Here is a 27,782-nt window from a genome sequence, read left to right as displayed (position 1 = left end):
AAGGAATTTTATTTATAAACTTCGTTTGTGTACTTGGTAACTGATAATTATTCAATACTTATTTACAAATAAGGTTATTTTTTTAAACAACCTTCATGTAGTGATCGAATCAACTAGTTTCAGGAAAACAACGATTATCGTTAAAAAAAGTGATATAAGTTATGTTGCATCGGGCTGTAAAGCTCCTTGAAAACACAATGCGTCTGTCAACCTTGTCGAACGGAAGGATGCTACAAATCCAACCCCACCTTTCATGACTTGTTTAACTTCTTTTAACAAGACGATTCATTTCAATAATGAAACCGAAAGCCTTTCTACCTGGCTTTACAAATCGGAACGCCACCTGGTGAAGGAAGGCGACGATCTCGTGGCCCCGTTAAGTTAGCAGAAACTGCGAGTAACGGTTCTTTTCACTATTAGTTTCTGTTCGAGGTAGATGAGGAACATTGTGTCAGTGGGTTGCTTGTTTTCTGGTTAGCAAGTCAGGTGTTATATTCCCAGGTGATCCGTGAATTGCAATAACCGTGTATCAAAACCGCGTTCCATGCGTTTATAAATGTCGGTGAATTGCTATAGTCCACGATGCGAAAGGATTATAGGAAGAAGTGGACAGTTTTGTCCATGGTTCAGGACATTTGTTGATTTTATATCTTGGTTGGTGTGAATTTAGTTAGTGCAACGGGTCATGTGAAATTTAGCAAGTCTTCATTGTCTTTAAACCTGCTTTATGCTGCTTTGCAAAAATCAAAAATTGCACATTAGTTTTGGGAACATATTATATGATTATTAGTTTTTTTTTATAACTTAAAAATTTCGCTTCAAAAAGAATAAACATGAGATTTCTGTCCAACTACAGTTTGCTGTGCTTGTTTGGCGTTATTGGTAAGTCAAATTTTATGTTTATTGTAAATTTTATTTTTAAATTTAGTGCATTTCCTTTGAATTAGTCATTTTGTTTTGAAGCATTTGCTCTTGTCGCAGTAATTTTAAACATTGTCAAATTTTTATTTTAAATTTTAATTTATTAATTGAATTTAGTTTTTTTTATTCTGAAGTTTGCATTCTTTTTAAGTTTGTGTCCCAAATGAAAATTTGAACTTAAAAATTACTATTTTAGTTTAAACTTTATTTTTTTTTGACATTCACTTCAAATGTGTTGCATATTTTCTTAATACATTTTTTTCAACTAGTTCAAATTTTTTTGTGAAAACAGTACCGTGATTTTGAGTTTTAATTAGGTTTTCTTAAACGATCTTTACATTTGTTTTAATCAAATTCTAATCTGAATCCAGTACTTAAATGTACTATATGATTTACTGAACTTAAACTGAGATTTTCCTGCTATTACTGAATACTTACTTAAAAGAAATCTTCAATTTCTGGATACAGTTTATTTAAAAGCTTTATTGTGCTTTAAGTATGTTTGTTGGAAAAATTTATGAAATTTTTTAACTGGAAACTAAACTTGCATTGAAGTTTTTCGTTTAATTTATTACTTTCCCAACTGTATTAAATTTCTGGTTTATATAAAATTTTTAAAATCGTTTATAAGCCTTTTACTATGTTTTAAAAGTTTGTCTGCATTTTTGTTAAATTTCATGTTTTATCAGTTCTTTTGGAAAATGGCTGTAACAAAGTATTTTGAAGGGCAAATTCTGTTTAAATGTAGTTTTAACATAAATGAATTTTTAACGTTGAATTTCTGAAGTTAACTGTACTGAATGCTCTTTTCGTATCGTTGTTGCGCTTGGTAGAAGGAACTGTTCGAATCCGTGAACTTTTCCCGTAATTCGTTCTTTTAGGATACAGCGCATAGGCGAAAACATTCCGTGATCAGCTGCACGTGAAATCTAGGCAACATCCGATTCAGTGAAAGTACTCTACTTTTTAATGTAGTTGCCATCGTTGGAAGGGAAACTAACACAAGTTTTTTGGTCTAAATATAATATTTATTGAAAACTTTAACAAGTTCAATCTTTTACTAAACTATTTACCGAAATAAAAAACACTGTAAAAATAAAGAGTTGAAATTAGAATTTAAAAAGTTTGAGCCAAAATTTTGTTCTTTATAAATGAGTAATATGAATCATCTAAAATTTTTTAAGATCGATTTCAAATTAATTCTTAAAAAAAAAGATGAACTAATTTTATGTGTGTGAAAATATCTTAAGTAATATTTTCAATTTCTAAATTTACGAACATGCTACAATCAGCTATAAATAGAATAGTTAAACCTAAACATTTTAAATACGGCTGTTTTTAACTTAAGGATGTTTTTGTAAGCATTTCTTTGCTTTGCACAATTTAAAGCAGATTAGATAGATTTCACTTCTTTTGCTAAGGTTTTATATATTTCTGCTCAAAATTAGACAATTTCCCTTCAAAGTTCTTTGCAGAGCATGGATGGTACATGCGTCAAGGTGTGAGACTGCGGAGTTTTAAAAGTGGTACGCGAAGACTTACTGTCAAGTTTAAATTGATTGTCAAATTAAAATTTAGTGGCAAATTGAAGTAAGAAAATAAGAATTGAAATAAGAATAAAATTTATTGAAAAAATATTTCCAGGAAATTTCTGACTAACCGGAAACAAACCTTAATTGTAAATTTATATTGAGTATAGGAAATTTTTATCAACTAGCCAAATTCAAAATTCGTCAAGACAGATTTATGTAAGTTTAAATCTTCAAATATTTGTGAACTGATGTTTTCTGTCATGAAGATAACTATTCTTCAAAATGATGGAGACAAACTGCTCAAATTATTAAAAATTAAGCAATTGTTCAAGATATACATCTAAAGCAAGTTATTTTTAAGTTCTGTTTGTATAATTTTTCTAATCTTAAATTAGATGACTTGTTAAATGATTTGATGATTTAGATGATTTGTTGACGAATTGGGAAAGTCACATTAAGTAGCGAATAAATAATTATTTTCAATATATTCAATATTTCTTGCTATTCATTTTTATTTTGTGTATAACCTGACAAACTTTGAAGTGTTTGTTTCTTAAATTTAATTTCTACTTTTCTGTTTAATTTTCTAATTTGAGCTCAAACTTATAGGAAAGAAGTGCTATTTGCGTAAAGAACCATAAATTTACCTTAAACACTAATCTCTATAAATAACACTTAATCTCTTGAGCATACTGGAAAAATAGCGAATTACATGAATAGTTTTAATATTTACGTTCATATTACTTAATATTATGTTCATATAATTACGTTCTTACGTTTAATATTACGTTTATAATGTGTTAATATTACTTAATATTTACGTTCGATTCAAAAGCATTATTCAGTCCAATATGTGAATTGGGACTTCATAATCAGAAAATTACTGGCTAGATGGGAAATATTTTTTAATTCAAAAATGCCACTGTACAATATATTTTTTGCTAAAACTGTTAGTAGTAAGCATTGCATTTCCCCTATTTGCTTTATTTTAAAATTAAAAAGAAATTTGATATTCAAAACCTTTAAACATTGAAGTTTTCATAATTAAGTAAGCTTTATAGAAAATAAGTGAAAGAAATAAAACTTCCACATCGATTCTAAGCAGTTTAGAAAAATAATATACAAAAATGGTCTTTAAAAACTGCAATATTTCTTTTAAATATAATTTTAAGAAAAGTAACAATCGTAGATGCCAGTCTAAAAATTGATACTCAAAAGTATTATTGAGAATAGTGGCAAAAGAACAGTCAACAAATCTGCTTAATTCTGTCTGCATTTTAAAAATTGAGTAAATATAAGGTCTTTTAAGTGTTTAATTTTCTTTAACAAATTAAGTACATATTTTCGATGTACTTAATTTATAAAAGAAATTAGAAACATCGAAAATATGTACCTAAAACTTGAATGTTATGGTGACCAAAATCTTTGCAAATCAAGTTTAATCAAAAATAAAGTTAGAACATTGAATTTTCACCTGATTTAAATAATAAAGAGAAATTTTCCAAAAAAAATAGGAAAAATTTGCACGCATGAACTACTTCAGCATTTATATAAAAAATATTGCAATTTTTCAGAAATATTTATGTGCATACTTGTCAGATATTTTGGAAAATAGTGTTTGTTCTATTCATTAAAATAGTTTCATGTCAAGATTATAGATTTAAATAAGTCTGTTCACAAGAGTTAAAAAATTAATTAGCTACACAGCTTTAGTTAAGTTTTAAATATATCTGGTGATTTACTTTAAATATTCAAAGCAGCTATAGAATTTAACTGTGAAAGTTTCGACATTAATACGTTTTACTCCGAAATTATATAATTTGGTTCAATAAATACTGTTCGATATTTTTTTGATGTATACGATATATTACAAAAGAAGTTCAAATTATTGATAAATTTGATTTAATTCAGTTGAAGATAATTGGATTACTTTTAAAAAGTTCTCCGCATATTTGCTTATTCATAAATATTCATAAGAGTGTTAAAAATTCATATTAAATTTTCAACTATCTTAAATCTTCGTTAATTTAGATGTTTGTAGCATAATTTCAAAACCATATTCTAAGATTCGGATTTATAAGTTTGACTACAAATAAAAGTTTAATAAAAATGGGGTACAGATAAGTTTCTTTAGAGACTAGCATTATGTCAATAAAATTTGAAACTTATGAATCTTAAACGGCAATAAATTTATAAGACAAACGGTTTCATGTTCTGAGATCATTAATGAATAAGCATATTTGCTTATTCATAAATATTCATAAGAGTATTAAAAATTCATATTAAATTTTCAACTATCTTAAAGCATCGTTAATTTAGATATTTGTAGCATCATTTTAAAACCATATTCAAGGCTTCGGATTTATAAGTTTGACTACAAATAAAATTTTAATAAAAATGGAACACAGATAAGTTTCTTTGGTCTAGCACTATGTCAATAAAATTTGAAACTTATAAATTTATTGCCGTTTAAGATTCATAAGACAAACGGTTTCATGCTCTGAGATCATTAAACCTTAAACTCACTTTCCTCAAGTAATAAATATCTCTTATTAAATGTATAAATCCCTATGAATTATCCTGAATTTAATTTGGACGTTTAATTTTGGTGTGGTTTCAGAATCATATTTCCTGCAACTATTGTTAATTATTTTTTGTTTTAATTGCAATAGCAAACCGTATTTGATATTTACACAAAGTAATAACTATTGTTTAACAATTTGATTTCGTGTAAAGGAAACTCGACGAAAAAAAAAATAATAAAAACGTTTATGCCTAATAGTTTAATTTAATTAAAGGGATGATATTTTTTATCTTTAGAAAGTATCCACGATTTCCATTAAAGTATTTTTGTTTATAATTAAAAGGAAAATTCAATGTTGACTCTGAAAATAATGGAAACTGTTTAAGGAAAAGACGTAAAATGCAGATGAATACAATAGTCCATAACGGGCTATTAAACTGACAGAAAACAAACACGCAATGAACTGTTTGACCGTCACTTCGCATATTTTTTCAGGATAATTGCTTTTAATTTGTTTATCTATTGGATGCTATAACAAATTTTATGTTTTAAAATGCATTGAATACTGTTTCTAAAATTGTTTTATGAGTAATTAAAATTAGTTCAATTCTGTCAGTTCATTTCAGGTTAATAAACCGATTAAAGCTCTGTAAAAAAAGGAAAAAATACAAATTTTATACTAAGTATTTGATCATCTTCTCTTTTTTTCACGATGATTGCATTTATCTATCTCTTAAAATATATTACTGTATTGTTTTTGAAAATATTTTACGAGTAATTAAACATTAATAATGATGGAAAGTGGGTTATTTTTATCCTGTTTAGTTTAAAGAAATAAAACTTATATTTTTTTATATTTAAATATTAAGTTAATAGTTCCTATTTTACGATACATGATTTTTTTTGAAGTATAAAAGAAAAATTCCAGCTGAATCTGATTTGTTTTTGAGTATTTTTTTTCATTTTATTTCAAATAACAAAGAAAATCTGAAAATATTTGTCTTTTTTTGTCTTGCAAATATTTATCGTACAGCAAATAATTAAAAACTTCAGCACAAAAATTTTAAACTTTTAGGTATTTTCTTCATTTATTGCAATAAGCGAGTTCTAAACGACGAGTGAATTTTAGGGTTACACACCAAAAGAGATGCAAACAGAGATGATTCAAATTGTAATTGTCATTTTAATATTTTTAATCTAAAATTTGTATATTTCATAAATATTTACAAGAATGTGTATGCAAGAAATATAAACATTTGATTTTTCAAAGTACACTGATTTTAAATCTTAAAAAATATTTAAAGATTTTGCTTTGATAGAAATCATTAGATCTAGGAGTTATGACAAAATCAATATTTACTTATAAAAGATAAGGCGATAATTTAATTGTCTGAAATTTTTACTTAAAATATACTTACAACCTTTTTATTAAAATGAGGTAAAATTTTACCCATAAACTTTTTACACTTGACGGCGAACCGGGTTCGAATCCCAGTCTATACGAATACCGCATCCGGCTTGCACCGACCGCAGTGCTGACTTGAAATATCCTCAGTGGTCGATGAATCATGGGTTAGAGTCCCCTTGCCGTCAGGCTAACCGTGGGAGGTTCTCGTGGTCTTCCTCTCCATGTAACGCAAATGCGGGTTAGTTCCATCAAAAAGTCCTCCACGAAGGTAAAATTTTTCCCAATACTCGATCCAGGAGTTCCCTTGTCTTCTGGATAGGGTTCAAAATTACAAGGCTACGGAGTTGAACATTAGTAGTCGTAAACCCATAAAATTGGGTCGACTTTTCAACGACGGTTATAAAATTAAATGACTTTTATGCATCTCACAATACATTAAAGCACATCAATTTTTTCTAAAAATGGAATTTTTTTAGAATTTAGAGAACTTGAAACTTTTATATATTTTTTTTAAAGTAAGTTTCTTAGTATATTTAATAAAAATCTTTACTTTTGATATGTAAATCAGTTTTCGTTTAACTCTAGCAGTGCTTGAGAAGTAAAGTAACTTTTGTCGCTCTTTTTTTGCGAAATTGTGTTTCGATGCCGTGGAATCACAACAGTTTCGTAATGATTATTTCAACCAATATAATTAAAAGCCATCTTTTAAATAGTTAATGCATGAAGCTTATCAGACGTTTTCAGAGAAATCAATAGAAAGCTGAGAGATAAGGTTAAAAATAAAAGAGAAACTAAAAAAAAAGTATACTGATAAAAATCTAACTTAAGTAATGTAAAATTGCTATTGTAATTGTTAAAATATCTTTAAAATCTATTATATTGATAACGGTAAAATAGTGAGAAGTAAATATTAACTAACTACAGCCTAATGGTTAACATAATTTTTTTCCCTCAAAATGGTCTTGTGCTCACGTAAGTGAAATAACAATTATGGATCTTAAAGATGAAGATGACTCTAGTCGTGTTGTCTAAGATTAAAGTACGAACTAGAGTTAAATATATTAGTTTATTTTTCTAAAACAGTATTTCATTCAGAATTTTTTATTTTATAGTTTCGGTACTACTATATTGTGAATTTAAGAATAAATGTCTTAATTTTTTTTTTTTAAAAACTGTTTTGTTAGAGCACATTTAACTACCATATTCATTATATTAACCTGCGAATTCTATGACATTGGGAATGTTGACTTTTGACAAAATAAAAATATTAAGTAGTGACTTAATTTACTACTTTTATTAGGTGATTGAGGTTTTGATAATCAAATTCGTTCAGTTCCTGAGAGTAAATGTTTGCATTTCACTTTTTAGAATTCCTGAATAGTCTAATTCTTTAATATTTTGTGACAGAAATAACTGAAATTTTGAGAACTTTTTAAGCATTGCTTTCTAATATCTCATTTGTGAATAAACTTTATACTTCACCTGACTTTTATACTAAATATACTTTTTCTCTATAGCAACTGGATGAAAATGTCAATCGCGTAAATAAGTTAAAAATAGCTCTTTTTAATACCTAAAAATTCTTAACTATTTTTTATTTGGGTAAATCGTGTTAAACTCAGCATTGTAAAACACATGGGAAAGAATACATCGTTAGTTTAGATAGCAATGAATAAATGGGCACAAAAAACGAACTTACGAACTTTTTATTCATAACTTTTTACTTCTAAACTATTAATCCTATTGTTTCTGGATTGGCTTCCTACTATTTAGCATAAAACACAATCAGTATATCTTATTTCTAAATAGCAGTATATTAGTTTCACCATTTACACTTTCCACAAAAGCCAAATGTGCGAGATCAGAACTTTTTACCACTTACTATAAGGAGGATTCTTAAGTTGTCGCAGGTTTGCGAAATAGTTTTTTATTTGAGTTTAAGTATCGCTTGATTCAGACTCAGTTTAATACAAAGTGTTTAATTTAACTCTAACAGTCTTTGCCTGGCCTAATTTAATTAAGGGATAAATTTCAAATGAAGTACGAAAATTGAAGTTTTTCCTAATTTTTACACAATAGTTTAAAGCTTTTAAGTCAACTATTAGGACAGGCACATCAAAGTTCGTTTTTTTTTCGCGTCACTCTAATGGCGAAATCCTTCAAGTTTAATCTGATGCTTCACCAAGACAGATAAAGAAAGATTAAATAAATAAATGTCTTAATAATTTCCTGAAAATGAAGTTCAATAAAGTTAAATACTCCCAGTGGCTTCTGCTTCAAATAGGATTCAGCTTAAAACATTTTAACTTTGCAAAACCATTTAGAATCTTTATCATAGATCAAATAGAAAAGACCGAACTTATTTTGAGCTTTTCATTACCGATAAGATTATTGCTAAATAGTTTAATACGCTTATGTAACATATATTTAACTCTTTGAATAATTATGTAATATGATAAAAGCTCTGAACAAAAGTCACGGAACACACGAAGTTACTTCTTGAGAAAAAATGCAAGTTACTGATTGCTGGGACCTTGATTGAATTGTTATTGTCAAACGGTGGAATGCGATTAAGTATCTATATAGAATAGATTATGTCGGGCAGGATCGTGTACTGCATTTGTAAACATCTAACTGTAGAATATCGTGCCAAATAGTTCTTTTGTTCCACTTCATTAAACTGTAGCTATTTTTTACATTTCGTGGAGGAATGGCTGATAGAATTATTTCAGTTATAAAAACAAAATTAATTTCAGTTAAAAAAAAACAGAATATTTACTCAAGGTATTCGTTCTTTGAAAAAAAAAAGTAGGCAATGTTGAAATTATTTCAATACAACTGTGTTTGAAATTGATGTGGTAATTATAGTTTATATTTTCATTGACTCTAAAGTTTAAGATAGGTGCTAAGTAAATTTGTTTTGTGTACTAATTAGTTTTTTTTTTAAAATAGGATTAGGATTTTAATAGGGTTAGGATAGGATTTTATTATTAAATAGGATTAGGATTTTAATTAGGATTTTATTACTGAAAAATGAAGTAAATATTACGGAAAATTAGTTTTTGCTCGGCGTGATGAAAATCGAAGTTTATATTGTTTCTTGATCACTACAAGCAAAATCTATCTCTGTTTTATTGTAAAATAGAATTAATCTCTTATCAAAATTTCGACCAATTTTTCAGTAAATAGAATACTTAAAATGGATCATTGACGCTGGATCACTTAAAATTCAACCCCTACCAGCATAGCAGAATTTTTTGGCTCCTATTCAAACTTTAAACCACTTTCCTGAATAGATAAAACATTAGACTAAAATGAAAATAATTGAAAAGTTTTTAAAAACAAAGTTTTTAAAGTGGACTAAGAAATAAAAATTTCATTTTTGCCACTTTAAACGAAGAACGTGTGGTACTTAAAATTCACAATTAACTATTCCAGAAAAATCTTCCTTTTGTTTTTCAGTTTGGATGTGACAAATAGAATTTCTCTTTCTAGTCTACTTGAAAATGATTTTTAATTTAATTTATTTTCCTCTTTATTCAAACATAACTAGAAAAATGAAACAAAGTATAAATTAATTACATATGATTAGCAAAATATAATTATGTGATCTCATTATGATCACAGGTTACCACTTATTCAAATGTTTTTTTTCCTACATGCACCTTCATAAAACCCAGCAGCATTTAAAGTCTAGGGTCGCAGAAATTGCATCAAGTAATTTTTTTCCTTGTCATCTATTGGATTGGATCGTTTAATTCCAGTAAATATACGTTTTTTAATTTAATAAATTTATTTTTCTTCAATATTCAAATGTGTGTTAAAATCGCTGAGTGAGTAATAATGAACACGTTAATTATAAGAGAACATAATATATATTATGTAAAATCATTAAATGTAAGATGGGGAAAATAAATAAAAAAAACAATTAACGCCTAAAAGTTCTAAAATTATCGCCTACCTTTCTTATTTGATCCTGTTGTGCTGTTTTTTTTACTAATGCTTGTGCTAACCTTATTTTATTTGATTCTTACAACTCTTTGTGATGTTTAAGTTGATCTCGTCGATAAATGTATAAGCATTAAAAACGGAGAACATTATTTTCCCTATGGGTAACAAGATCTGAAACATCTATTGCACCGCAATCTATTATTCAAAATTTTACCAATATACGTAACAATTTATTCGGGATAAGTTAATACTTTTGAAAAAGAAACAAGAAAATTAATGGGAAACGGAACACCCTGTTAAATGAGAAAAATGTTTGTCAAACAATCAAATTCATTTTTGAGGTATAATTAAAAATATTAACCTTGAACTAGAAATTTCGTGAAAGTTTCCTTACAGTACAACGTCTTGAAGGACTATCCTTGAGATTTCAATAGTAAAAGAACAAAAACATAGATTTGAACTATTTTTTTCATAACATATGAAATAAAAGTTTACTCTTGCGGAGTAAAAAAATAATTTTTATTTAGCAAGTGCTTTCAGAAATTATATCTCGTATCTCTTAACAATTTTAAAATTAGCTTTCAATACTTTTTTTTGAATTAAAAATACTATTTGGGGAAATATCAGAGTAAAGTTTAGCAAAATATATTAATAGTAATAAATTTCTTAAAGTATTAATAGTTTGCATGAAAATGAGCTTAATGAAAATCAATAACAACTCTTAGTGAAAGTCAAAAATATAATTTATTTAACCTATTATTTAACCTATTTGAGTGTTTTTTAATTTTTATTCCATTGATTTTTTTTTTTTTAAATGAGCAAAAAAGTCTCCCAGCCACAAAACAAGGTTGATTAAAGTTTAGTTTAAGTTTGATTACATTCCGTTAAGCAACTTTTGTAATTTTCTCATTGGATTGGATAGAAACAATTAAGTTCTGAAAAAGGTAGTTAGCAGAAAATTGTGGTAGTTAACAAAGTAACCCTCTCGCCAAAAAGGAAAATCTAAAAAGTAATATTGACTGTAGTTTTAATGAAACGTTTTCTTCGTTAATATGACCAAATATTTGGAAATCAATGTCTCTGTCTATTTATGTTTGAACTTGATAGTATGTAGTTTGTTAATAAAATATAACGAAAAAATATTTCTAAAAATAAAGCGTTAATTTTTAAAAATAAGCGTTACTTTTAATTAGATTTGTCATTTTATGTTTTATAAACTTCATTTTAGTAAAACATTTTGAGTTATTTATTTTAATTTCTGATTTGCGTACTTTTGCTTATGAAAAATTTTAGTCTTCCAAAATAGAGATGACGTCAATTCACTTTCCTGTCCACTGGAAATCCATCAATAATCAATCAGTGACAGTTGTAACAAATAAGAATAAGAATAAGTTTTTATTGTGATAGGTATAACAATAATCCAATAGGAATAGTGAAAACTGAAATTGATTGAATGATAGAAAACTGATATAGTACAGCTTCTGATTTGGACATCTATTTTTTATTGATTATTTGAATAAACATTTCTTTTTCACAGATTTAATTTTTTTGCTTTAAAACAGTGGGTATGGGATATTTATTTCCTGAAAATATAAATATTTTTTTCTCGGGCTAATCAATCTATTTGGTTAATGTTTTCAGATTTTATCATTTAAATTATTTATTTCAGATTAAGTAAACAATTTATCATTCAGTTCAATATGTCTTATTAGTCATTAAAATATTCATTAAATATTTTTACATTCAAATAACTTTGTCTAAATAATGAAAGTAAAAAGTGTGTTTCATATAGCTTTATTAGGAATTCAATCCAGAAAATTTGACAGCTCACTGCATCACAAAGGAGCAGAAAAATAACAAAGAAAGTAAAAAGTTTTATTCGTGTCTTTGTGTGATATCATGAACAATGCAGAAAACTTAGAAAGGACCCGATATACACCGAAGAGCTATTACATTATGTTTTCATGGGGAAAATTAGGACCCATAATCCTCAAAGAACAATCCCTGACGTCTGTAAGCTACTTGAACATAGTTGCAGACCAGGTTCACCCATTCATGGCAACAGTTTTTCCTGTGGGGGATGGTGACTTTCAAGTCATGTCTTGGCCCCCAAATTCACCTGATCTTAATCCAATAGAGCATTTGTGGTCCTACTTGGAAAACCAAATTCGTGCTGCCACGCTACCACCTCGCAATGTGAGGGAATTGCAGGACCAATTGGTGAGCGCTTGATACCAGATACCTCAGACTACCTATCAGCACCTTGTGGAATCAATGCCACGGCGGGTGCTAGCAGTTTTGAGGGCTAAAGGGGTCCTACATGTTATTAGCAGGGTGGTCATTATGTAATGGCTCTTCAGTGTAAGTTTCCCGACTAAACAATTGGGACTACATTTTGCAGATTCAATTTATTTCTCAGTTCGTGAGAATGATAATCCAAATTTAGAGGGATAAAGGCATTTTCATACAGGGAAAATATTTTTCCTTATGTCCAATTTTTCGCATAATTGACGTCGATAAACTATTAGTTTAACATAAAGTTGGTCTCCATGTATGATTGAGACAGCATCATAGCTCTTGAAATTCCAAACATTAGATCAAGTTTTGCTCCAAACTAATACTTGTCTAGGTAAACTTGTTATTTTGTTTTACTTAGTGTCTGTTAAGTATTATATTTTTCCTTTCAAGAAATTACAGATTATTTCGTAACATATATAATACTTTCAAATGTTTTTTTTTTTGTGTTCTTTTCAAATTTATGGCATGTTAAATTGAATGGCCCTGACTGTGAAAAGTAGCTCACCTTGGGTAACACAACCTCGGAAAATGATAAATTTTCTTAAAAAGTTTCCGCATTTGGCATATTTTAGTTTCAATACAAACTGTCATATTCCCTTCTCAAAACCGTTTGTCAACAAAAGAGGGAAAAATGATTCAATCTTGGTTTCAGAAATGAGCGAACTAACTACAATCAAAAGCATTGTTATGCTTCAGTGGCTTACTGTTATTTTCAGGTGTAGCAGCAATTTCTGCTATTCTAATCACGATCCTATAACGGTCAATGCTTCGCCAAGTTTCACACTTTCTAACTATTGAGAATAAACTGGTTTCTTGAATTTAATTATAAAAAAGAAAGTTGCGAATAAATTGAATTGTCGCCAACACACGCCATTTGCAGTTTTAAGTCAAATAATCCTTTAGGGACACTGTTATGTGATATGATTGTCAAAACATGCCATCCTTGTCTTTTCAGTCAAATAGTGATGAGGTCATCTGTAGGCAGATGCTTTTATCATACTGAAAACGCCCTCTGCCGCCAAAGGCACCTCAAAATAAATAAAAACAATCCGGAAAGGGCTGCCTTCCTTTAAGAATACGCTTGGCCTCTTTTATTAATATCCAGCTGGTTTTATTTTTAATTATAGTATGGAGTATATCCATCGGCTACACGTGTGATTTGATATTTAATACCTCTCAAAATATGAAAGCTACGTCACGCCTGCCTAAATTGATGTTGTTGAGGTACTGTTTATCCGCATTATGTTACGGGGATGTCATCTTTAATTTATGTTGCAGCTAACGTAGGTTATTTTTAAAGGATACCAGTTTTCGAAAGTTTCACAATTTATTTCTTTAATTGAACAAGCATTCGAATTTCTTTAAATGTTAAAAATAAAAGATTTTTAAACGTGCCTCTATATTTGGAACGCTTAATATCCTAAAACGACAAAATAATATTTATGTTTTTTGTGTTATTTCCTTTTTAGTCTTTAGTAAGACTTGGGTGATAGTTCTGTTTCCCACAATTCATCGGCAACTTTAACTTATAGTCCAAATTTGCAAGCTTAAGAAGATGGACTGAACTCGTTTAATAATAATAATTAAGAGGTATTTCTCAAAATGTCCGTTTGAAAGAAAGGTATAGTTTTTTCAAAGGCATATATCAAGCTGTACATTTTGAGTTGTATTCAAAGTAGTTAATTGATGTTCTTTTGATTTCGTTTCATTAAGTACATAACTTTTTTTTTGTGTCTCATAGATTTTTGATGTAGTATATTTCGAGTTAGATTAACTGTTATATCAAATGGTATTTAGTTTTAGAAACTACGCAATGGCTAAACCGTTGAAATCAATTTCGCGCCTTATTTAAAAACTTAAATATTTTAGTCATTTTAGTGGCTTAAAATAAAGAATTTTAGTATTAAACTTTAGACAGTATCTAAAATAAGCTTCATTTTATTTAAATAAATTTTCTCCTTTGGTTTATGAGTTTAAGTTATTTTTAATAGCTGTATTGCATGAAAAAAAATGTTTTCTTCTTACTCTAATAAAGCATATGAAATTTACTTTTTAAGTAAGAGTCATGTCCTCTCCTGGGCTAGGATAGCCTGGTTAGTAGGGCGTTGGGCCTATGCCCAAGAGATCATAAGTTCGATCCTCGCCGACTGAAGACTCTCAGTATAGTAAATGGTGACTGGTGCTCTTTAAACCTGTCGTATCATAAAGTCCTCGAAGTTCCCATAACAACACAATACCATTGGGAGTACTAAATTGGAGATTGATCGTTCTCTGGATCAGGCCCGAACAACTGTCTGTGAATAAATGGATGTATGAATGGGTCATTTCTTTAAAACAGACTGTGATGTGTGTGTGTGTGGCTGAAGACTTATTCTTGGGTATGGATGGCACCATTGAAAAACAAGAAACGCACCCTCTGCCTGGTTTCTTTAAGCAGGCTTACTGGTATTGACAAGTAGCATTAGAAACAAGAAATTCTATCCTAGTCCATTCAGGAAATAATCGAAAACCCGATGCAACGACAGCAAACTGGCAGCACAAGTACCCATGTTTTACGTAAAAAAATCAATTTAATTTATTTCAGTAACTAGCTAGTGAAAAGAGCGCAAAATATAGAATGGGGCATTACAGTGATAAGCTATAAGCAAAATGTTTTTAAACATTTTAAGTATTTATGCTTACTGTCCTTAGAATGAAATAAGTCAATATAATTTTTTTATACTGTTAAATTGCTGTTTTATGTGACCTCCAGAAGAGTAAATTGATTATAAACTTAGATCCCAGAATCAAATTTATATTAAATTTTTAAAATTTTTTCATTAGAAAGATGATATAAAAAATGGAATGAAATAATTTTTTTAAAAAAAATTTCAAAACTGCACTTTATCAAAAGTACTTTACGGATACAAAAACAAATGCTTTGTATTTTGTTTTAAATTTTCTTTTTACTTTCTACAGCGTCGACCCCTTAACAAAATGCAGTCTGCCTGAATTGTATAGACAGATAGTTCAAATTTAACGTCTATAGTTTAAAGCTTACACGTAACAATATAAATATAAATTTAAATAGATGTATGACAGGCTTGGGGCTATATAACAAGTCAGTTTTAAATAGCTCAAAAGTGCGTTTTCTTTTTTTTTTCTCTTAAGAATGTAATTGGTGAGAAACAAGATCTTCATGCTGGTAAAGAAATTTGCATGTTTGTACCTGGAAATATTATAAAGGAACAGTTTGTCTAAAAAGTTTTGAGAGAAGTATAGCTTTCCACTATATTGCTCAGAGTTTTAAATTTAAGTCTATTGGCTTATAAAAACTTTATTGCTCATAGAGAAATATTTAAGCTTATATGATCTAAATTTTATAGTATCATAAATATAAAAATGTGTGTATATATATTCTTAAAGTTTTATATCATTGTTTATCTATCATATAAACATATTTTTTTTAAAATTTTAAATGTCTACAGCTTACAAAAAGTAAAAAAAAACTAAATATTTTTGCCAGCATATGACATTTAGTTTTCAATGACAAACATTTATTTTAAATCTTAAAGTATCGCAATAGATTTCTTCAAAGACTTGCTGATTTGCGTAGTTTAGCAGGTCAACTATCAGCAGGAGCTCAAAAAGTCAGTAAACGCAAAAACAACTATTTACAGGTTATTAATAAATGATGCTAGTAGCATTCACGCTGAGTCAGTCATTTTAACACTGATTTTGATGGATTCTCATAGGTCACTAAAGTCTTTAAAAACCTGTATCTTTTCTATAAAAATGCTTTTTTTTCTCCCTGTTTCTCAGTAATTAACTTTTGTGACTGTTAGCTGAAAATTATACTTGTATTTCATGCTTGTATCAGATTTTTTTTCCTCGCTTGTCTTTAAATGAGATATCTTCGAATAGTAATGTTTTAATTCTTGGTGTTTATTTTTTTTATTATTTTAGACTTGTTTTGAAACGTTGTTTTAAAAGAAAGTAAAATGCATAATTTATCATTAGACAAGACGTTTATTTTCTTATTTAGAAATATTGCGTAAAGTGAAGGTGATAAATTGAAATAAATGATGTTTGAATTTTAATTTTGATTTTGTTTTAAAAACTATCGCAGAATTTTTTTTTTGCAACAGTTGTTTTACGGCAAATGATCTGTTATCTTTTCTGGACAAAATTATGAAAATCCAGAAATATGCATCTGGTTCTGTTGGTAATCTGTAATCTTTTTGGACTTGAGCTTTTTTTTCCATGTGGAGAATTAATTTTTAAGGGAGCAAAATAAAAATTCATGTCTAAAAAATTTAAAAAAAGAAGTTATTTTTCTGTGAATCATGTGAACGTATCAAAGGAAAACCTGATAATTCCTTTTTAACTAATTAAATAAATCTAATAGAAAAAACCTAATTTCAGTTGGTTAAATAGCTTTGCTAAATACAAATTAAGTATAATCAAAACACATGCGTCATGCCAGGAAGATTTCTGATTCATTAGAAGTCTATAATTGAATGCTCGCAATTTATCATATGTTTGTGTTTAATCACGTGGTTTTGCATGGCATGTTACCGTTACAGCTGTAAGACTTCAGTTTATTATGACGCAGAATCAATTTTCGGATCAAATTTAGCTGGATTCTTGCAAGTGACTTCCTTGCGTATGTGTCGAACCTGATTGTCTGATCCAGGCATGACGTCGCTTGGAAGTATCAAATTGTTCAAAATTTGTTAAATAGAATTATTTAACTTCATACAATTTTCACAGCTACATACAACTTCATATTCTTTTACGCCACAAAGCGCTTTTCTTGTTTGTTTTTGATTATGATATGGTAGATTCAAAAACTGCTATGAAATCAAACTCACAGGTTTTCACTTGGTCATAAAAGTCAGAAACACATGTTTCAAATATTAGTTCCGAGCGACACGCCAGTGAAAAGGAAGGCTAGGTTAGATGAAGTTACGTTAACATGCATGAGATCTGCCATCACAGTTTGATGCCTGTGCAGGATTATTTTATAACCGTCGTTGAACAGCTGAACCAAATTTGAGTTTACTGTTACCAATGTTCAACTCCGTAGCCTCGTAATTTTGAACTCAATACAGAAGACAAGGGATCTCCTGGATCCCGTGTAAGGGATTATTAAATTTCGTTCGGCAATGGCTATATGGCATCTAATTTTTCAATATTAAACTACTCAAGAGTCTTAAGTATGATTCTAATGAGCCCGCGTACCGAACCCTGGTTTAGATAATACGGCTTAAATGGTTTATTTCGATATTTTCTGTTTCTAAACATATAAGGTTAAAATTTATTTTAAGTTTAAAGTTTATTTTCTTTTCTTTTGTAAATTTCATTTGTTGCGGAAATACTTTATTTTTAGGATCTTTATTAATTTTTAGATCCTTTAATATTTTTTAGATACTTTAATATTTTTTAAAAGTGTTTGTTATTCAATATGATTTTTTAAACATTCATTTTACTCGCAGTTAATTGTAAAATTGTTTACTTTTAAAAACGTATCGGTGCACTTCTCTAATGAAATCATTACCATAACAGCGTGAGTAAGGAATCGAAAGAATATAAGTAAATAAACGAACGAGGTAACAAAGTGAATCGATGAATCAGTGCCTGGGTGATTCAGTGAATCAGTAAATAAAGTTATAAACCTGTAACTTGTGACACAGTAATCAACGATCCCAAATCTTAAACTATTTCTTGTTCCTTAAGAATGTGTCTTCAGATTTGGGCTCAAAATTAAAAGCAAAAGAACTTTTAAGAAACTGACAAATTTAAATTTTGCAGACCTGCTTATTTTAATACAGGGTTGTTTCAATATTTGACCGACAAATTCAGAGGCGTTTCTAAAGATCATTAAACAATATTAAAATTTACCATGGAGCATAGGCCTGTAAAACAGGTTGAGAGGGTGAAAGTCACAAAATGTTCACACAAGTTGCGACTGGCAAACAACAAATGATAAACTTGCCAACTATAAATATTTTTTATAATTCCAGGAGTTGTTTGAATTGCTGCTCGCTAACGCCATTTCGGTCTGCAACATCATAAATCCCAGTTAAAGCTAATAGCATGCAAGTGCTTAATAAGGTTTGGGCTAACTGTAACTTAACTCTAACTTTAGTTTCTTCTGCATGCAGTTTTTGCAATTTTGCCCCGTCAATGTGGTTCCAGATCCAATGTCCTATGGTAAATTTTCTTCTTGATACCTTTTATTATCCGTCTAAATTTGGAACTCTTTGTATAATTGAAATATTAATTCAGAAATGAACGCCATCACAATTTTGTGCTAATTTTAATATCGTGTTTACGTGACGTATCCATGGAACCAAGTTAACAACATGTATTTTGCAACTTATTTTTTCAAAAAGCTATTAGCATGACTTCAGCTTTCAGTAATTTCGTACGGATCTCAAGGAATACCAGAATTCTTCGTAGAATACCAGAATTCTTCGTAGAATACCAGAATTCTTTGTAGAATACCAGAATTTTTCATAGAATACAAGAATTTTTTGTAGCTATTTCCTTTTTGTAAATAAAGTTAAATAAAACAAAGCACTTCTCGGGACTCACTTCTGCGATACCGTACGTACCTTGTGACTGCCTTATTGACAAGATCGCTGGGGTGTGAATGGCTTTTAAGCTTTTGCGTACGGTTTGTTAACTTTCCAAGCAAATGAAATTAAATGTATCTGTTCAAGCGAAAAAGGGAAAAGAAAAGAACTAAACCTTCGTGACGAAAAATTGGCGAGAACTTCGTGAAAATCGGGGTTTCCGGTAATGAATATTTAAAGTCGCATAAGCATTTTATCTTTCCTCGCATTGTCTGACAAAAAATGATTTAATTGATTTAATACTTCTTTTTATCCACTCAACCATCCAATTACTTTGTTTAACTTGATTCGTGAATGTGGACTGCATCGAATTTTTTTTTGGCGTTCTAAGGTTAGAAAATATTTAATTGAGCAGTGGTTTCAACGATAAGTGTTCTAGTAAAAATCCAAGGATCTATTTTTAAAGCCTCAGTGCTGCAGATTGATGAAGATAGGTCTAATTTGTTACCAGACTGAAAGGAAATTGCGTCGTGCGACGCTGAAAAGTTTGAAATAAAAAAATCATTTTCGTAATATTTGTTGAAATTTACGTGAAGATAAGTTAAATTCAACCCTAATGTAAAGTGATTGTGCCTAACCATGTGATTTAAATCAGATTTAATTAGAAAATTGCAAGCGACGTTCACGCGCGTTAGTGAATCCTGCATGGCTTCTGAATCGAAAATTGCCACGAATTATCTACGATAACGTCACTTGTAGGTATCTAATTATTAGCAAAATTTCTGTGAAATATATGAATAAAAATTTCATAATTGCACCAGGTTTCAAGTTTTGATTCAGAATAATGCAAAATCTGTCGATATTTAGAAGATCAGTGTTAAAAAAGTGTTTATTAACGGTTTAAACATAGCATGTTTAATACCATTCAGAAACTGTAAATGCTTTCACTAATTTATATTTTTGGTGCTATGACAAAAGTTTACTTGCTTTTTGACTGCCATTTCATCGCAATTTTTCGGAAGGTGGAATTTCTAAATTAAAGTGGAAGAGGAATTCTTAAATATCATACTTAAAATCATTCTTAAATCAGCCCATTAATGTCTATACAATTTAAATATTTATATGAAAATATCAATACTTAATCAGTCCTATTTTGAGGTGTCGGCGATTTATAAATCATTTATGTTTATACTTGTTAATTCTAGTTTTATTAAAGATAAATAAACTCGTTCTAGGAGGATGTAAAAGTTAGCTATCAAAACTATTTTAAATTAAAGTATTTTAATTAGTATATCGTATCCCCCGTGCAAAAATGAATTGTAATAGCTCACCATATCATAGCTTGGTATAGCTAAAAGTTTCGAAGCAATCCTGTAGCTCGTAACGGGCAGTCTTTTACAATCGTGATCGTTAGTGCTCTCCTTTACAAATTACAAAATCTTGCTTTTAAATTTTGGTGTTTCAAAAAAGGCGTAAAAAATTTCTAATTTTATACAGTACGTTTTTTTTTCGAACTATTTAAAACACTGATAAAGGGTAATTTGTGAAATCAAAGAATTATAAATAATTATGTAATACATAAAAAAATGAATATATAATAAAAATTTTGAAATTAAATCGAATCAAGGTATATTTTCCAATGGCTCGTGAAAATTTATTTAATTTTTGAAACCCATACAATTCTCTAAGTTAAAATACTAATAAAAATCTAATGCATTTTTCGTGTACAGAACAATACAATAGTAAGTTTGAATTAATAATCAACGGAAAAGGTAAATGACCAAGAACGAACAAAAATTTTATTTTCTGAAAATTATCAAAGTTGACCTACTTGGTTGTAGAAATAAGAGATAAAAATCTCGACTGAGACTATAAACATTTCCATAAATAAAATAGAATAATGGTTATTAAACAATTTACACGCAGTAATAAAATCTTTTTCCCGCTATCTAAGTTTTATATTTATGCTAGTTTATTTAAGCAATTACGCACTTTCACTAAAATGTTACTCTGTCAGTTAATTGAGTTCAAGATTTAAGAAAAAGAAATTACGAAGTAAAACGATAGTTATTTGAGGGGTGTGGCTTTACACTGTGACTTTGAAAATTAATTAGTGAACTCGAACTTGTTTTTAGAACACTTCCGAATCAGCATGGGGTTTGCCGTAAATTCAGCAGCGAGAAAAAAAGGAACGTGGTTGTTTAATTGCTGCCGCTTACATGGATATTAAATGTGCTAAATAGATCAGAAAAAGAGATATTATTCGATGTTTATTAGTTAAATGTCTCATTGTTTGTACATACTTCGAATGCGAATGTGTTGAATTGAAAAAAAAAGGCGTTGGTAGGTAGAAATCGCTACATAAATTAATTGCAATATTTTCTACATTCATTGTGTATAATTTACAGTTTTAGTTTGAGAAATAAGAATTTTAGGCTTAGTTAATATCGTATTAGGCTTAGCGTCATCTTGGGTTCATCAGTTCAAACTGCTGCAGTTTAAATGGTTAATTTGCAATATTTTAATTACTGATTTAACTACTTCTGCATTTTAATCTTCAAACTAGAACAAGGTCGCCCATTTGTCAGTTTTCTTCAATTGGGAAATACAAAAGATTTAATTAGATCTTTCTGTTGGCGGAAATATAGTTTTGATTCAATACCAAAGTGAAAGACTTGCAGATTTGGTAGTGGAAGGAAAAAAAATATTTGAATAGTAAACACCCGATTAACTTTTACGATACATTCATCTATTGAGCACTCTCTGTTTTATATGTGTACTGCTAGTGGTGTTTTTCAAAATTTCTGGTCTAAAAGGTTTCAATTCTTTAAAAAAGTTGCATGTTTCAGCATTTTTAAAATTAGCACATTCATATCGCTCAGTTCTCTGATCATTGTGTCGAGTATTTTGGTAAGTGTTGCGATTACCGATGCCGAACCGTCAAAAATACGGTTTGTTAAGATTCATAAAAGCTATGACAACTATGTAAACTTTTGACAAGAAATTATTATACATAAATCACGATCGTGTGCAAATGACTGTTTTACAAATTATAATTTTATAACTTAACAGCTAACATTTACAATTCATAATGCATGATTTGTAATTTAAATGTATATGATCTGCTTTATGTTAGTAAATTACGTGAATGCGATTCGCCATACGTAATTTATAAATTACGTGAATATTATGCTCTTTTGCGTTTTGTAAACTACAAGAGTACGATTTACGTCGTTGGCAAATCACGTGAATAAGATTCGCAAAGTTTTAATTCGTAAAACATAGCAATGATTTGATAGCCTTGTGTATAAACATAGTGATAAGAAGTTGAAAAGCCAGTATTTCATGCATTTTCCACTTCGTTTGAAAGAATTTGAATTTCGGAAGCTTTGTTGTAGGTGTTGTAAAACTTCATGGTTTTTTACAATCTTGCTTATCACTGCTACAGCCGTCTGATTTTGACGATATGTTAACAAATAACAGGTGTTGTAGTGGGTGATCCATGATAACGGGTGATCCATGATCACAATTTTCAAATATACCTCCAATTCCGTGAATACTATGTAAGAAAGAGTCTACTGTTATTAACTGAGATGATTTCAAAAATGCTCTTATTTTAGAAATGATGAATTTAATATTAAAATTAATTGATGGCTGAGAGAGCTATATTTTTAAACTCCATTCAATTTCCATACAGTGTGTACTTATTAAAATTTTGCATCGAATTTGACGCAAAATAGTCGCATCCGGATCTTATGTTCTTAAGCGATATTGTTAATACTGTGTATCCTGTCAATCCTTCTAGAAAAGAAATATTAAATTTGTAGAGAAAATCACTTAGTATAAAAAGCAGTTTCAACACTTAGCCCACCTTATCAGTACAAGACAGATTGGGGGAATTCCCCCCATTTGGGGGGGTGTGAGGGGGAGTTCTCTGGCACAACTCGTTCGGTGAGCAAAAGAGTTCACATGTTTTTCTCCCTTAAATTGTATGATTTTTGTTTACCAATATTTAAGTGTAATTTGAATTTCTCAATTTTTTTTCCTTCATTTTTTGACAATCATTTGAATGTCTTATAGCAATTAATATCAGTTCGCCACAGTAAGACTATCGCAAGCTATGAAAGCATTTGTTTAAAAAAATTATTTCATTAAATTTCTTACTTAATAATTTTATCTTGAAACAAAAGTTAAATGACTTAGAAAGTAAAGTTAGCAAAATTCAAGGCAACTTTTAGTGTAACAATGCGATTTTAAACAATTAAAAATGTGTATTATATTTCTGGCAGTGTGAAATATTGAGTTATTTTAGTTTTAAATAAATTGTATTATAGTTTTTTTTTATGCGTAATATACTTATGCTGGAAAGAAATTGTTTTTTTTTATCAAATAAACACTATCCAAATTAGAAGTGTGTATAATAACCATTTTTATTTTAAAAATAACTGTTTTTGAAAGATCAGTTTAAGAATCTGAATATAAGTTTGTCTTCCGACATTTCGATGGTTTATAAAGATACCGGCACAAGTGCAAAAAATGACTTTTTGAGTATTTGGTATCAAAATATTTGTAATTTTATGCTCTATTTTACTAGGATAACGACAGTTTTGTAACTTCAAAAATGTACCTCCTGGAGGCACTAGTGTCTTTAGTGTTTTTAATTTTACGCGCGATTTTGAGCCTATACCAGCAGCCGATAGTGACGCTTTGTCCGTTGTGTCAGTCGTTCGCAAAACATTGATGGGAGAAGTCACGCAGCTGGTGAGTAAATTTAACTAATGGTTGTTGTGTCATTATCTTTTTAAAGTCTCTCTGTATATTGATATTGTTTTTATGCTATACCGACACTTCTTGCAAATATGTCATTATACGTTTCAATTTCCCCCTTACTATTAACATTGAATAACTTAATAACATGGAATACATCGGTACTAGATAAAACTTGCCTCACTTACAGGGCAAAACTTTAAATCTTATAATGACACATCTGCAAATATTTTCAAAATTTAAAGGTTTATATGAAATTTGTTTCATTTTCCTCGTAGATAATGTAGAAATATAGGTAAGTGCAAAAAATTATACAGATTGAATGAAAACTGAATGAATAGGAGCATTTTTACCAGGAGAGTTTTCATTAATAACTTTAAATGAATCAAATCTCAAAACTATAAATTTGCAGATGCGCCGGTATCTTTATAAACCATCGANAGCGTCTAACTAGAATTACTGGGTGATTTACTTATGCGGGTAGACAGGCATGTTCGCCTTACGGCAATACGAGAAATAACGATTTTTGTCTACAACTTGCTGCACCCGCCTCGAACAAATTTGAATAAAAATATTAGTTTGAGATTTCAGACACGAATACCTTGAAGAAAGAAACTCAATCGGCTAGAAAATTGAGTTTTAAATAATAACTTATTATTTAAATTAGCTTTTTAGATTATTAATTATAAATGTATTAATACTTTCGTTTTTACAGTGTAGTAGCAATAAATATTCTAATTTAGAACAGCTGATTTTGATTTTATGTAATTAAGAATCACTTAACTTTTTTCAATGTTATTTGGGGGATTTATTGATAAAACCTATACTTTCCACATTAAAATGGCTAAATTTACTGTATCTTTTCTTACAACTTATTAAACCAAAAGTATTGAAACATTTTTGCATCATGAATTTGCAACAGAAGTTTAAAAAAACTTATTCGTTAAAATATTTTACTATGAAAGCATTTTTCAATGACTCCTGTTTTGACATATTTTTTGCTGGAAAAGTACATTGTTAGATAATTAAGAATTTGCCGGATAACTTGTAATTAAAATTTATAAACCCAATCTTTTTTAACCATTATACCTTTGCACACACTAAGGGTAAGTAGTTTTAATAGCCCCTGTGGCCCCTTATATAAGTGTTAAGATATATCTGCAAAATGCAATTTTTAAATATTTTGTCCTAGAAAGATTTCCAACTTATTTTGTTTCAGAAAGATTGCCAACTTAAACTTAGTGCAAATTGATCATTGCTAAATTTCATCACATTTTAGCTGTAAATTCTCCTAAGTAAGTGACTCAGTGCCATTAAATCCTGCATTTCATTCCATTCTCCAAATGAAACATGCTTTATTATGTACGTGAATATGACGAATCTTGTCAAACGTTAGAGTTCTTTCTTCAAAGGATTATCAAATATTACCAAGGTTATGTTTAAGCTTTTATAATTAACAAATACAACTCTTTAAAAATTTTATTTCGAAATTCACCTGCTATCTGTACTCATCAGGGTATTTCTTAACGGGCAGGTGATGGACTTTTTTAAAAGCGATGATGCATAATTCGATTAAAAACTTTTCATATGGAGAATTTGATATTCTTTCTGAGAATTCGCCAAATAACAAGACTTTTTAAATCCTAAATTCTTTAAAGGAAATGATTTAGTACTGCTGAACCTTAAATTCCATTCATTCGATTCCCCATATGGAATAGGTCCAATAATATTCCAAGGTTCGTGGGGATGGCGGAATTTTTTTAAGCAAAAAGATAATTTTCTTTTTAAATACATTACCGAAGGTTTAACCGCATTTCCACTAGCAATTCATACTTTCAACAAAATGTAACTATTTGAAGTTTATCTCGAAATTCACCTGTAATCCCTGCACAGCACGATATTCATTAACGAGCAAGCAAAGGATTCATTCCTTAAAAGTGATGATGCATAATCCGAAAATCGTGCTCTTTTTAGCAGATCGTACACTTGACTTAACGCTCTCACTGAAATTAAATTCCTGCATCTTGACACGGTTCTGCACAGTTGGGGGTTCTATTTTGCAAAGATTACATGACCTCTTGCAGAGCCAAATAAACAGAGGATTCATTCTAATCGGATTCGTAACCTGCTGGTATTTTTTATTTACGTTGCAATTGAAGAGCATGATTTTAATTCGTGTTGAAGTTTGTTGCAATGGTTATTCAAGACTTATAAGATTAACCTTCGGTAAATTTCTCTGATGGTCTCGATTTGTTTTTTTTTTAAAAATTATCAATGATTTTAATGTTATTGAGAAATAAGACTTATTTTTTTGTTTTATTTACTTATAATGTTTTTGCAAATTGTTTCAATAATTTGCCACGTTTGGTTTGCAAATATTGTTTGTTTTCGTCAGAGACGTGCATTTTAATTTTCTTTATTTAACAAAATATAAATTTTGTGCAATTAAAATATTTCACATTGGTAACTTGCAAAGTGTTATTTAAATCTTTTAAAATAAATTTAAATTTCACTAAAACATATCGTGATTATAAATGATATTAGTAAAAGTAGTAAAATATTAAATAAATCTCAACACTCTTAATTATTGGTATAATTTCTCATAAAACTAGTTCATCTATTTAATTTTTGATTGCTATTATTTCTTATACCTAGTCACATTCTCTAGCAAAATGATTGAAAATGTATATTTATCGGTAAAAAAAATTACGCACTTGAATAACTAGAAATCTAAGCTTTAAAATATAGGCAAAACAATTTTCTATACCAAATTAATTGATTGAGAACAAGTTTATATAAATATTCTTGTTTTGTAAATAAAATTGGCGACATTGGAAAATTGTACAGCCTTTTTCAACCTATTTTTTATATGTTCAAGGTTTAGAGAGAATAAGCTTTTTTTTTTCTTCCGAAAAACTACAATTTCCAAACAATTCTTCAATTTAGACTAGACTTAAATTGCAGAACAAATTTCAAGCTTTTTCGATAAAGATATATCTTTATGTCTAATATTATATTCCCCACAGAGGGGTATTATGCAGGGCTAAAGAGAATAGAAGGGCTGGTTCACTCCTTTGAAGTATCTCTCGCCGCGCCGATCATCCGACGTNAGCAATTCATACTTTCAACAAAATGTAACTATTTGAAGTTTATCTCGAAATTCACCTGTAATCCCTGCCCAGCACGATATTCATTAACGAGCAAGCAAAGGATTCATTCCTTAAAAGTGATGATGCATAATCCGAAAATCGTGCTCTTTTTAGCAGATCGTACACTTGACTTAACGCTCTCACTGAAATTAAATTCCTGCATCTTGACACGGTTCTGCACAGTTGGGGGTTCTATTTTGCAAAGATTACATGACCTCTTGCAGAGCCAAATAAACAGAGGATTCATTCTAATCGGATTCGTAACCTGCTGGTATTTTTTATTTACGTTGCAATTGAAGAGCATGATTTTAATTCGTGTTGAAGTTTGTTGCAATGGTTATTTAAGACTTATAAGATTAACCTTCGGTAAATTTCTCTGATGGTCTCGATTTTTTTTTAAAAAAAATTATCAATGATTTTAATGTTATTGTGAAATAAGACTGATTATTTTTTTTGTTTAATTTACTTATGTTTTTGCAAATTGTTTCAATAATTTGCCACGTTTGGTTTGCAAATATTGTTTGTTTTCGTCAGAGACGTACATTTTAATTTTCTTTATTTAACAAAATATAAATTTTGTGCAATTAAAATATTTCATATTGGTAACTTGCAAAGTGTTATTTAAACCTTTTAAAATAAATTTAAATTTCGCTAAAAACATATCGTGATTAT

At 29.1% G+C, this 27,782-nt stretch overlaps 1 protein-coding gene across 1 annotated transcript in view; it reads left to right on the top strand.

Moving 5' to 3' along the window:
- The first annotated feature begins 367 nt into the window (after window positions 1-367).
- Window positions 368-27,782, top strand: part of LOC107442772 (probable replication factor C subunit 1) — a 112,192-nt gene continuing 84,777 nt past the window's right edge. The window contains exon 1 of the mRNA XM_071184566.1: window positions 368-882. Coding sequence (XP_071040667.1) covers window positions 834-882 — 49 coding nt within the window. The 5' untranslated portion in view covers window positions 368-833. The remainder of the gene's footprint in view (window positions 883-27,782) is intronic.

This window comes from Parasteatoda tepidariorum, chromosome 8 (genome assembly GCF_043381705.1).
Source record: "Parasteatoda tepidariorum isolate YZ-2023 chromosome 8, CAS_Ptep_4.0, whole genome shotgun sequence".
Lineage (NCBI taxonomy): Eukaryota > Metazoa > Arthropoda > Arachnida > Araneae > Theridiidae > Parasteatoda > Parasteatoda tepidariorum.
The sequence above is the reverse complement of the archived record's forward strand: the minus strand, read 5'-3'. Positions and strand labels throughout refer to the sequence as shown.